The sequence below is a fragment of the Ursus americanus genome, chromosome 8, assembly GCF_024610735.1.
Source record: "Ursus americanus isolate L20-20 chromosome 8, mUrsAme1.1.p, whole genome shotgun sequence".
NCBI lineage: Eukaryota > Metazoa > Chordata > Mammalia > Carnivora > Ursidae > Ursus > Ursus americanus.
Window position 1 is genome coordinate 27426477 of NC_142134.1, and position 14139 is coordinate 27440615.

The 14139-nt window shown below is 35.8% G+C and overlaps 1 protein-coding gene across 5 annotated transcripts in view; it reads left to right on the forward strand.

Moving 5' to 3' along the window:
- Positions 1–14139, forward strand: part of ANKRD17 (ankyrin repeat domain 17) — a 156762-nt gene that overhangs the window by 77561 nt on the left and 65062 nt on the right. For all 5 annotated transcript variants that reach the window (XM_045789416.2, XM_045789427.2, XM_045789446.2 and 2 more), the window contains exons 3-7: positions 5943–6099; positions 7819–7966; positions 8206–8353; positions 10156–10389; positions 13009–13103. In XM_045789416.2, the coding sequence (XP_045645372.1) occupies positions 5943–6099; positions 7819–7966; positions 8206–8353; positions 10156–10389; positions 13009–13103 (782 nt within the window). The remainder of the gene's footprint in view (positions 1–5942; positions 6100–7818; positions 7967–8205; positions 8354–10155; positions 10390–13008; positions 13104–14139) is intronic.

A 14139-nucleotide genomic window follows, 5' to 3' on the forward strand; every position in this document is an offset into this window, starting at 1 on the left:
CAATGTAGGGGTGCCTGGGTAGTTCAGTTGGTTGAGCGTCCAACTCTTGATTTTGGCTCAGGTCATGATCTCAGGGTCCTGGGATTAAGCCCTGGGTGGGGATCTGCATTCATTGCTTGTCCCTCTCCCTCTACTCCTCCCCCCACTCTTGGCATTTGTTCTGTATCTCTAAAATAAGTAAAATCTTAAATAAATAAATAAATACCTCAGTATATACTCCACATTAAGAACTATTTTTAGATTTATTTATTTATTTATTTTTAGATTATGAGAGAGAGCAAGAGCATGCACATGGTGGGAAGGGGCAGAAGGAGAGAGGGAGAGAGAAACTTAAGCCCTACAGGGGGCTTGAACTCACCACCTTGAGATCACGAACTGAGTGGAAACCAAGAGTCAGTTGCTTAACTGGCTGTACCACCCAGGCACCCCAAGAACTTTTAAAAAAATAAACATAACCATAATACCATTGCATATCTAAAGAAAAAAATAATATTAATTCCTTGATATTGTCAAATATCCTGTCAGTGTTTATATTTCCCCAATCATTTCATAATGGTCTTTTTTTAAAGGTCGCTATCTATCTGTGTATCTATCTATCTATCTATCTATCTATTTATTTATTTTTAGAGAGGGAGAGAGAAAGAAAGGTGGGAGCAGAGGGTGAGGGAGAGAGAATCTTAAGCACGCTCCATGCCCAGTGTAGAGCCCCACATGGGGCTCGATCTCACAACCCTGAGCTTAGGTCCTGTGACGAAATTCAGAGTTGGTGGCACCCCATAATGGTTTTTTTTATAGTAAGTTTATTTGAATTAGGATCCAAACAAGTTTTACATTTTCCTTATTTTTTAATTTTTTAAGGATTTTTAAATTTATTTTAGAGAGAGTGTGTGTGTGAGTGGGGGGAGGGCAGAGTGAGAGAATATTCAAGCACACTTCCCTCTGAGCCAGATCCCACCTTGGGGCTCATCTCACCACCCATGAGGTCATGACCTGAGCTGAAACCAAGAGTCCGATGCTTAACCGACTGAGCCACCCAGATACTCCTAAATTTTTAATTTTAATTTCATAGTTAACATACAGTGTTATATTAGTTTCAGGTGTACATACTATATAGCAATTCAACAATTCTGTACATGCTCAGTGCTCATCATGGTAAGTGTACTCCTTGATCCCCTTCACCTATTTCATATTTACATACTTTTATATGTAAAATTTGATATTTTTCATGCCAATTATTTAGTTTAAGTGTCTTTTATTTTTAACAGTTTCCTTTTTTGTTCTTTTTCCCCCACTTGTTGAAGAAATTGATTCATTTGTCCCACTCTATCAATTTTGCTAGTTGCACCTCTGTATGTTGTATTTCCTGTAAGTCAGAATTCAGATCCGGATATTGATCAGATTCAGGTTCATTTTGTTTTTGGCAAGAATAGTCATTCATGGTATGTATATTTCCTGTGTAGCACAGAACTACTCTGGTGGTTTTTCTTTTTGTGGTGTTGAGATTGATCATGGTTTAAGTATCCTGAGGAAGGATGCTTGAGAAGTAGAAGTTTTTGAGACTGCCTGAAAATGCCTTTGGTGCTATCCTCATACTTGGATAGTTTGAAGGTATAGAATTCTAGTTTAAAAATCTCTTTCAGACTATTGAAATTACTGCTCCATTATCTCCTAATTTCTGGTGTTACAGTTGAGAAAGTTAACACCAAACTTAGTTATAGTAATCTCTTATCTCTCCAACTTTTCTTTTCTCACCCTTCTCTATAGCATTAGAATTTAGGGCATTTTAAAATTTTGCTCACATTTTGAATGTTTTTGGCTGTCCTTTACATTTCAGATTTCCTTCAAATGTCTGGTGAATCCTGGCTTTTTTTTTATAGTCAATAGCAATACCATAAAAAGCTAAAATGGAAGGTATATGTGCATGTTTTGTCAGCTGGTGGGTTTCACTATGAAGTATTTATTATATATTATAAATTATATACATTATATAATTACTTTCATACTGCAGCATAACAATTTATATAATTACTTTCATACTGCAGCATAACAACTGCAGGGATCTATTACATTTAAAAATACATAACAATTTATTATAAATGTAGCGGCATGACAACACCCATTTCCTATCACTTAGTTTTTGTAAATAAGACATCTGGGCACATAGTGTGGCTAGATTCGCTTTCCCAGGGTCTCATGGGTGAAATCAAGGTATCTGCTGACTTGAGTTCTCGTCAGTAGGCTGTAGGAGAAAATCTGTATTCAGGTTTATTGTTGTTGGTAGCAGAATTCAGTTCCTTGTAGTTATAGGACTGAGATCCTGATTTCCTATGGACTGTCAGCTGGGGCTGCTCTTACCTTCTTGAGGTTGCCCACATTCTTTGGCATGTGACCCCCCTCCATCTTCATGCCAGCACAGTAGAATCCTACTGCTTTGAATCTCTGACTTTCTTTTCTCCAATTAGCTGAAGAAATCTCTTAGTTTTTCATAGGCTCATGTGATGAGGTCAGGCCCATCCAGATAATATTCCTGTCTTCAGGTCAGCTGTACCATATAATGTAACCTAATCATGGGGATAAAAGCTATCAAATTCCCAGTCCCAAAGATTACACAGAGTGAGTATATCAGAGCTGGGTAAAGTTGGTAACATTTTAGAATTCCTAGTACATAGTGATTGGATAGAGACCCTTCCCTTTCTTTGAGAATTCTCCAAATGTCAATATCTTTAAATCCTTTCTCTGGGGCTTTTCAATTTCTTGAGAGACACATCTACCAGTTTTTATCCAGTGAATGACATACCTAGCTACCTGCATTTTGGGAACTTAGAGTGGGAGAGGGTTGAGGATCTCACTGTTTATCATGCATATATTAACTTAATCCTCATTTCCCTTTAGTATATCATCCTTTCTCCTCTGTATATAATGACTACTAATCCTGGGCCTTTCTGGTTTGGTTTCTATAGAGAATAATCATCTGGCTTTGGAGTTTGGGAATGGAGTCTTCAAGTGTCTGACTATTCCTCACAGGTGTTCTGCTAGTCTCTCTGTTTTCTGACCCAAGCCTCACCCCTGTATCTGGTACCTATAATTTCTGAGCCCTATTGGGCTGATCACATTGTTTCTCTTTGATATCTGTGTTTCTGTTCGTTCTGCCAAATCAGTTATATCTCCTCTTAACTTTGTCTTCATAAATAGGAATTAAGTTGAGTAAGTTCTAAGAGGAAAAGGAGAAAATAATTATCTTAAAATCTGAAATCTAGGTTGTCTTTTAATGCACTGTTTCTCTTCTGTCGTTTATATAGCCTGTAATGTCTTATTAGGACATTTTTGGTCACAGGTTACATGGTTCTGTCGTTCAATTGATTCAGTGTTAGAATTGGGAAAGAATAATCTGATCATCACTTATCTTTTCTGTTTTCGATCTTCATTGACTAATACCTAATAACTGAATAAGACTGGTTAAAGGGGGGCGCCTGGGTAGCGCAGTCGTTAAAGCGTCTGCCTTCGGCTCAGGGCGTGATCCTGGTGATCCGGGATCGAGTCCCACATCAGGCTCTTCCGCTGTGAGCCTGCTTCTTCCTCTCCCACTCCCCCTGCTGTGTTCCCTCTCTCGCTGGCTGTCTCTCTGTCACATAAATAAATAAAAAAAAAAAAAAAAAAAATCTTTAAAAAAAAAAAAAAAAAAAAAGACTGGTTAAAAAGGATCATCATAATCCAAAGTAGCTAGAATAAATTAATTTTCAATCACTGTTTATTCATTTGATGGACTACCATGTATATCTTAGGTTACTTCTTAATTATCTTTACTATAATAGTTATCTTTACTTACGAAGATATGAGAAGTTCATAAAAATTTAATATGGAATATTTTGTTTTTGATGTTCTTTCTTTTTAAGGCAGTGATTACTTTTTACTAATCCAGATATATCTTCTTACCTAGTTCTGTTGCTGTCATTGATAAATAGTTGTTATATGGCTGATCTGAATTGGCTAAAAAATTGGAACTCATTCTGTCATGTGAAAATGCATCTGTGACCTTGGTTTCCATTGTGTTAGGATACTTAACTAACCACAGATATTTTATTAAATAACTACTATTATAGCAGATTCAGACTGTAGTTGGTTTTTAATATTAGTGACACAAATTATATAGTAGGATCAGTTTTATCAGACTGAGACTGTCTTTATTCTTTGCACATCTTGATTGTAACAGATACCAACTTTGACTGCTCTGAACATTTGTTCCAGCTAAAATCATGAAGGCTTTCTGCCAGATTTATTTTTGGTTCCAGAAGATATAGTATTTGATATCTTGAATTTTTCCAGAAAGAAAAGCAAACAAATATAAACTTTTGCAAACTTTAAACACAAACTTATATGATGTTATTAAGCCCTTCCACTATAAAAAGAAATCTGCACAGATATGTTTATTATTACCATTCGAGTGGGGTTTTTTTGATTGATCTCTTAGTTAAGTAGTTTGTTTTAAAACCTGTGATAATACTTCTTAAACTTTAATGTGGATCTGAATTGCTTGGGGATCTTTTTTAAAAATGCAAGTTTTAGATCAGAAAATCTTGGGGCCTGAGATTCTGCAGTTCTTTTTTTTTTTTTTTTTTTTTAAGATTTTATATATTTATTTATTTGAGAGAGAGAAAATGCATGTGTGCAAGGGAGCAGAGGGGGAGCAGGGAGGTGGGGGAAAGAATCTCAAGCACACACTGCTCCAAGAGTGGAACCCACACGGGGACCTGACATGGGGGCCCCAACGTGGGCTTGAGGACTCGATCTTACGACCCTGAGATCGTGACCTGAGCCGAAACCAGGAGTAGGATGCTTAACTGACTGAGCCACCCTAGTGCCCCCAAGATTCTGCAGTTCTAACGAGCTGCTAAATGATAGCAGTGTTTCTTGTCCATGTACCACTTATTGAGTAGGGATCTATGATATGCATTATAACATTAGGTGTTTATCTTCAAGTTGGAGCAGAGGTTTTTAATCCTAGCTATGCATTACAATCTTTTTACTGCTTTAAAAATATTTAGATGCCTAGGCCCTACCTCCTACTTACTGAATTATATCCTTAGATGTAGGAGAGCTTAGCATCTATATTTTTTAAAAGCTCCACTGATGGGCAGCACCAGAGTTAGAATAATAAAAGTTAGAGATAAGTTTGCTTTGTAGTGATATCCAGAAAAGCAATAAGATATATTTCATGCAGATGTTATTAACCAGTTCTACTTTTGAGTTTTTATTCTTTTGCTGTTCTGAATGTTTTTTAGGTATGATTTTGAGTACATGTAATAAGTTGTAGACGTAATTTGAAATAAATAGATACTCATGTTATCTTTTACATGACCTGTAATGTCTTATTAGGCCATTTTTGGTCACAGGTGGTAGCAGGCCACCTAAAAGTCGTAAACAAAAGTGGGCATCTACTAAAAATAAAATGGGGATTCTTCTGACTTTTGGCACTACTGGTCTCAATGAGTCAAAAATAACTTTTATCGGAACTGTCTTCTTTCTCTTTCTCTGCTCTGTTCTCCTCCATATTGACTTATTTTGGGTAGTCTTTCTCTCTTTGTGATCATGAAAGTGGCCAAATAGCTCATGACTTAGCAATTGGGTAACCTTTGAACATAGAGGTTCTTTCAAACCTATGGCAAAAGTCTGAGTAGGGACTCCTAGTTGTCCCAGCATAGGCCAGAGACCCATTTCTAGCACCAAAGAGTCATGGAGTCAAGCACTTATAGACCACATGGGAAGAATAAGGTTATTAGAGAATTGAAGAACAGGGATTTTCCAGAAGATTCCAGACAGACAGTATATATATGATGTGTAACATTTAAAGGTTGTTTGTTAACATACATAGAGTTAAGTAACTTGACTTTTGCTTTGTTTCTCCTTTTGGGTGTATCCATATTGGTGTGAAACTCATGTAATAGGAATAGGCAAATTATCTACGGCTGATGGTAAAGCCTTTGCAGATCCTGAAGTGCTTCGGAGGTTGACATCATCTGTTAGTTGTGCGTTGGATGAAGCTGCTGCTGCACTTACCCGTATGAGAGCTGAAAGCACAGCGAATGCAGGGCAGTCGGACAAGTAAGTACATTTTCTCTGTGATGAATATAAAAACATTTTCTTAAAAATAGCTAATGTTAACTGAGCCTTTATTTTGTGCTTGGCATGGAGCTAACCACTTTATATGTAATATCTTGTTTTTACTCACAAAAATCCTTAAGGCGATGAATTTTGTTTTTACTTTCCTTTTATTCTGAAAAGCTCAAGAGAAGTGAATAATTTACTCAAGATCATGTAAGTGCTATTCAAGACTTTGACTTTGGTAAGGGGATAATACAATTAACCAGTAAGTATAATATGTATAGCGTGGCACACAATGATAAGAACTATGGGAAGAATGGGGAAGTGCTAGGGCATTGTTTGGGGTTGGAGGTCACAGTGCATTTTTACGAGAGTAGTCAGGGAAATCCTCACTTAAAAGATGGCTTTTTAGCAAAGACCTGAAATTTTAAGGGTGCAAGCTGTGTCTGACAGAGAAGCTGTCTTGGCAGAGGGACGGCAAATAAAAGTATCTTGGAGTTGGAGCTTAATTAGCATTTTTTATGAAAAGCAGGAAAGCCAATCAATGTGGCAAGAGTAAGAGCGAGAATAGTAGGTGATGAAACCAGAGAGGTAAAAAGTAGGACTATGGGACCCTACCACTGGAAAGATTGTATAAGTACTTTGGCTTTTAGTGTGAGTGAGATAGAGGCCAAATGGAGGATTCTGGGCAGAGGAGTGACATGATCTGCTTTCCTTAAAATAAGATCTCTCTGGCTGCCTTGTTGAAAGAGATTGAAGGAAAACAAAGGTAACAGTGGGAAGACTGGTCAGGAGACTTTGCCATAATCTGGCCTAAATATGATGTTCTTGAATCTGGGTGGTAGTAATAATAGAGGTATAGAAAAGAGGTTACCCACGGATGCCTTTAGTACCAGAATTGACAGGACCTGATTCAAGAGGATGATGTAAGAATTGACTTATATTTGAAATGAAGATAATATTAATTAATAGCACTGGATTTAGTGGTTTTCTTAGGATGACCATAGTTGGAATTATTTGGGGAGGTTTATAGGGCAAACACTTTACCCTCGGTCTAATTTTCTGTTGCTTCACTTTCTCCACTCTCCTTTTGCTTGAATTTAGCCTTTGCTTTGCCTGGATATTTTTCAGACTTCACCAAAAATATGATGCATAAGTAAATACTTCAAAAAAGAACCTCCTTATCATTTATTCATGTTTTAGGCAAAATTATATGTTCACAACTTTCCTGTCTGATTTTCCTTTAATTGATTGAAGGACTCAGGTAGACCTTTATAATTAGCACAAATTTTACCTGTTTTATTAAATATATTTTTATTAACTTCTACATAAATTTTCTCATGACTGAATAAAAGAAAGTACAATTATTACCTGTATTTTGCTTTTGTGATTTTCAATAAATTTTATGTTTTAGAATTTTGTTTTTTTCCCCAGTGATAGTAAACTAAACTTTATCCTTCAGTTACATAGCTGTAATCATCTTATAATTTTGTAATTCTAATTCAGTGACTTTTATATATAGATATATCTATATATATATATTTATATATAGATATATATATATAGAACTGAATCATTTTCAGTTTTCTTTTTGTTATGGATCATATTGAAATAATCGTTCTTGTTTAGCACTTCTGTTAAGAATTACCTCAAAAGCCAGTATGCTGTGTAATTTTTCATATTTTTATATTCTGATATTATAATGTTCTTCCCCCATAGCCGCAGTTTGGCAGAAGCCTGTTCAGAAGGAGATGTAAATGCTGTGCGAAAGTTACTCATCGAAGGGCGAAGTGTAAATGAGCACACTGAGGAAGGGGAGAGCCTCCTTTGTTTAGCTTGTTCTGCTGGATACTATGAGCTTGCACAGGTTTGTGTTATCAAAATAATCACATGGGTTGCTTTTGTTTTTGTTTTTTAATCTGGCCTACTTATTAGGGAAATAATAAAACTCAACCATTAGGCTCATTTCAACAAATAGTTTTGTTAGATACACTTTGTGGTTGTTGGCTCTTCTACTATAAATGACTTAGGTAGGTGTAAATACCTTCCACATGTTTTGATGAATATATCATTTTCTAAGAGCATTTAAACTTTTTCTTCCATAAGGTTTTGTTGGCAATGCATGCAAATGTGGAAGATAGGGGAATCAAAGGTGACATTACACCTTTAATGGCTGCTGCTAATGGAGGACACGTCAAAATTGTGAAGTTGCTGCTAGCTCATAAAGCCGATGTCAATGCACAGTCTTCAACAGGTTATGCATGTTTCTTTTTCAGTTTTGTTAAATATGAACACCCTTTGGTAATAATTATTTCACATGAAAATCATCACTAGTAAAGCTCTTGCAGTTTTCTAATTATAAAGTGCTGCATGTTTGCATAAGGCTATGCATTAGATTTAAAGTATAGAATATATTTTGAATAAAATTTTTCTTCTTTGGTGTATGAGGACGATTAATTGGCCTTTTAAAGTTCTTTTAGATTAATTCAATTGCTGGCCAGTTAGAAGGACTATCCTCTTGGAAATGGGCTACAGCTCTTCAACCCAGATTTCCTGTTTCTGAGGGGAGAAGGGAAGGGAAGATAGGGAGAAGAAGGCTGTGGGACAAAAGGCAGGTCTGTCATTGTCTACTGATACTAAATTGTGGCCTACAGAAAAAGAAAGTATTCTGAAAACATTGTGTCCCACAAGGAACATGACTTTAGTTTAAACTTTTATTTTTTTCAAACTTGGGCGTAGATGGATTTATATGAAAGTTCTAAAATTATATGAAAATATATTTTGTGCGTCTTCTTCATGTAAGATTTTCAAATTTGTTAAATATTTTATTTATTTTAAAAGATTTTATTTATTTGAGAGAGAGGGTGAGAAGTAGCAAGAGAGAGAAGGAGAAGAGGGAGAGGAAGAGGGAGAAGCAGACTCTCTGCTGAGCAGAGCCCAATGTGGGGCTGGATCCCGGAATTTCCAGGATCACGACCTGAGCCTAAGGCAGACGCTTAACCAACTGAGCCACACAGTTGCCCCAAATTTGTTAAAATATTTTAAATAATTTTTAGGATCTTAAAGGTTCTGGTTTGAAGGGATTTTAGAAATCCTTATTTTTACCCAGAATGTTAACTTTTTTTCCCTTGTAATCTGGGAGATTTTTACCATCAAGAAGGAATGTTTTTGAAATTACTTTAGCTTTGATCAGTTAGCTGGTGTTTGAAGTTGTAGTGAAAACCAATATGTATGATTAAAGGGACAGTATGAGATGTATCTACATATGATGAATAATTATAATCACTAAAAAATAAAGCATGTGAAACTTCTCTCTGGTTAAAATTACAATGAACATAATTTTTTTCTCATATGAAAAGTGAAAGTTTTAGAATTGCTCAGTTCTTTTATAACTACGGTCATGGCAAGCGTTCCATTTTCCACATGTATTTGACCCTGATATTAAATGGAAAGAACTGGGAGTTGATTTCAGTAAGATAAAAGGCAATGGGAAAGGAATTATGTATATTCTAAATTTGTTAAGATTATAGTCTCCCCGCCTGCCTTAGGCTCAGGTCATGATCCCCGTATCCGGGGATCAAGAGTCCCATGTTGCACTGGGCTCCCTGCCAGTGGGGAGACTGCTTTTCCCTCTGCTTGCTGCTCCCCCTGCTTGTGTGTCTCTCTCTGACAAATAAATAAAATCCTTAAAAAAAAGATTATAGTCTTCCATTTCAGTTTTCTTCTTGATGCTAAATTAGGCTCTTTTTATTTTGGTATTTTATGTTAATATCTTTTTGTTTTTCCTTGAATGGGAAGAAATCAGAGAGGGAGACAAACCATGGGAGACTCTGGGCTCCGGGATCCAAACCGAGGGTTACAGAAGGGAGGAGGGTGGAGGGATACGGTAACAGGGTAATGGGTATTAAGGAGGACATGTGTGATGAGCACTGGGTGTTACACGCAACTAATGAATCGTTGAATACTACATCAAAAACTAATGATATACTGTATGCTGGCTAATTGAACATGATAATAAAAAAATAAGTATCTTTTTGTTTTTCTTTATTAATATAGGCAACACAGCACTTACATATGCTTGTGCTGGAGGCTATGTAGATGTTGTAAAGGTGCTCTTGGAATCCGGTGCTAGTATTGAGGACCATAATGAAAATGGTCATACTCCTCTTATGGAAGCTGGAAGTGCTGGACATGTGGAAGTAGCCAGATTGCTGCTAGAAAATGGGGCTGGCATTAATACGCATTCCAATGAATTTAAGGAGAGTGCCCTTACATTAGCTTGTTACAAAGGTACGGTATAAAACATCTTTTTAAAACAAAGTTTTTAAACGCATGATATGACTGTTATTTTATATAATATAGTTTTTAAATTAAAAAGTAAATTAAGAGCTGTAATAGAATGTAGTATGTAGTTAACTTAAAGAAAAGTGTTTAAAATGTTTTAGAGTTTAATATGTAAACTTTTAAAGTATAGGCTTAATATTATAAATACATTGTCAATGAAAAATGACTGTTAAATGGTTTAGTTGTTTTATCAGAAATGGTTTATTTTAATTATGCACTGTACTTTTTCATGGTTTTTGTGTCAGAATATTTTGCGTGCTTCACACAAAAGAATCCTGTTGACTCCACAGAAGTATTCAGCCTGTAAGTTTAAAAGTAAATATGATAGAAATAGCTAGGATGATCTATTAACAAGAAGGTGCTAAAGCTATTTCGTGTGACACTAAGAAGGAGAAAAATCGAAGGGACAGGAGATTTGAGAAATGAAAAGTGGTGTGAGGGGAGTTTGAATTCTAAAGAACAGTGTTAGAGTATCATCAACACATTTGATAAAGTTAGAAGGAAAATCTGGTTGAAATTGGGAAAAACACCTACCTATACAAAAGGGGTATATGATATTTTAAATGATGTTAATCAACCTGAAAATATTGGTAATACCGAAAAATGCTGTCCTTTGAGAGGGCAAGACAGTTGTCTGGAAAGTTGCTCAGTCTTCAGCTAGTTAATGCTCTAGATTCTAGTAAGATAGCCAGAGAGCCACATACTTCTCAGACTACCTTTAAATAGCTCTAAACCAAGGAACTTTTTTAAAAGGCAAATTTTATGTCTGCAAAGCCATTCAGTTCAGTGTTTCATACCATCTGTAGCTATGTCGTGTTGGGTATCATAAAATAAGTGATAAATTCTTGACCTTGAGGCATCGAGAAAAAACCGTTACAAGACAGGGTACAAAATTTAAGGGGGCACTCACTCTCAATGGCTGAATCACTTCCCCCACCTAAGCTTGTGAGGGAATACCGCCTTAAATTATTCACCTAGGGCTTTGATTGCCACACCCTAGTTGTGGCCCTGGTGTTGTTTTATTCCATTCTGTTTCAGAGTGACCAAGGTTGTGTGAGGTCCCCTGGAATAATTTCCTTTAAAAACATTGTTGAAATACATAAGTGACTAAAATTTAAGTTAAATGTGAAAATATGCTCTATCTAAAGTGCTTTCGATTGTCTGGTGTTAACAGAGTCTCAGATTAAGGATGGTTAGGAAACACACCTGAGGTCCCTTACTTCCCCAGTACTATTTGGCAATTAGCAGAGGCTTATCTTCATCCGGAGGAGAGGAATTAAAGCCTTGGGACAGCCTCTCCAGGGCAGGCTGATTGATTGGGTGGCTCTCTCTCCTTTTCACAAATACTTTTGAACCTGGAACTGGCTGTATTTACTACTGGGTCCCAGCTGGCCAGAAGAGCTTTGAGATGGGGCTACATATAACTACTCTTCCCTCTCTCCTTTGCTTGTAGCCCCACCCTGCTTTCCAAGGGGCGTCTGAGGTTGGGGCTTGCAGGCTTTAATTAGAAGCTGGATATAGAACTGAGCTGGTGGAGAACATCTCTACTACTTACAAGGATCCATGGACCCTCTCCCTTTCCTCTATTTCGGGTGAGGTCTTCTAGGACATAGATTGACAAGGAGGAGATGGGGAAGGGCTAGAACTCAGGCGAGACTGAACGTTGATGTGGATCTTTGGGAAGGGAAAATGAGAGGAAAGGGAGGTAGGTAGGTAGCAAAAACAAGATACGGCAGATGTTACAGTTACTCACTAAAGTTAGTTTTAATCGTTTATGATTTTACCATCCACTCCTTCTTAGTCCTAATTGGCTGAGAATTGATTGCAACTCCTTCCAAATAAGGTTGGAAAAAAATTAGTCATTTTTCTACTGTTTCTTGCATAGTGTCTGAAATCCTTTTAAAAAAATACCTTGTCTTTTTAACTACTCTTAAGGTGTGTTTATTTGAACTGAAGCGTATGGTGTTATTTGAAACTACATAAATATAAATATATGAGTGTGTGTATATATGTATGTGTATGTATGTTTATATATAAATAGGTGAATAAGTATAAACTAAATGATGTGGTTTCATAAATATATATATACATATATATATACATATATATATACATATATGTATGCAGTTCCCAACTTAGATTGTTCTTATAAAGTTTATGAGTTAGTAATTGAAAATTAAAACACATTTCCTCCTAGAAATAACTTCAATTATTATTATCTCAGGCTACTAATTCACGAAAGCTAATTTGTTCTGTAACGTAAATAAATATAGCGTGCCCTGGCTCTTAAAAGTTTGTAGAGGGGATATTCTGGGTTTTGGATTTTAATGGCATCTTTGCTCACCTGCAGCAAGGGTTGTAGTACTGGCAACAGAGTAAAGAGTAGAACAAGCATCGCTTGTATAATTTATGTGTGACAGTCGAGGGTGGCTTGCAGCTGACTTTAATATTATACTTATAAATTTATTACTATAAGTTAAATATAAATTTTCAAAGTATTATACATTTTTCTAATTTTTTGAATAATAAAATATTTTAAAGTAATCTTACACATTTTTGGTTTAGGACATCTAGAGATGGTGCGATTTCTTTTGGAAGCAGGCGCAGATCAAGAGCATAAAACAGATGAAATGCACACTGCGCTAATGGAGGCATGCATGGTAAGACTGGCGAAATACATACATGAAATATGCCTATATACAATTCATAGAGATAGTGCTAGTGTATGTGAGCACCTTTTCCTTGAGTTCAAAGATTTGTTTATCATAGATTTATTATAGAGCAAGACCTCAGCTATCTGAATTATCAATAGCATTCAGAGCCAGTTACAACATTAACTTCTTCTTATTAAAGGTGCTTTCTGGAGCTTTACAGCACTACACTTATTTTTTTAGTCTCACATAACTATGCTGGTATTACACAGTTGGCACAAAAAGCAACTATTTAAAAAGTTGATCAAGGATATTAAGAAGAATATAATGCACAAAGTAGACACATAATACTAAGCAGAGCACGTTCATTAAACCGATAATTTAAACTTGATGAAAAATGAAAATTTTGAAATTAGATCATTATTTCTGTAACATAATTCCCCCTCTATGTATGGTCTTTTCTGAGCCCTGAATTCCTTTTTTAAAAACTTTCTTTTTAGGGTTTGTACTTAGGAACAGGTAATAATAGTACTCCTAAACTTCTGTATCTTAGTCTGTGATTTGTGGCACAGAAATGGATCAGAATAACATTGTAGACTGATTAATGAGAAAAACATGTGAAAGATAGAAAAAGGCCCCAAATGAATTTAAGTTTTTAATCTCAATGAAAGGATGTTAAATTTTAATTACTAATTTTTAAAAATATCAGATAGTTAATTAAGACTTGAATTATCTCTGTTTTCTTTATTGCCATACCAGCGTTTGCTTTAATAAATTACCCTTTGAAGAAACATGAGTTTTGTTTGAAGGACTTAAGTTCTCATTTGTCAAAATTGGAGTAATATCCTTCTCTTAGGTTGTTGTGAGTATTAAATAATATAATGTATTTAAAACACATCGATAATATCCCCATAGTAAGGAACTTAAAACATCCTTCTGACCCCCACTAGAGAAATATGTAGATTAAGAAATCAAAATGGAGCATTCTGTAGACCTAATCTGCATGTACTGTAAGTATTGTAAGTAGGTGAAAGATATTGGTAGT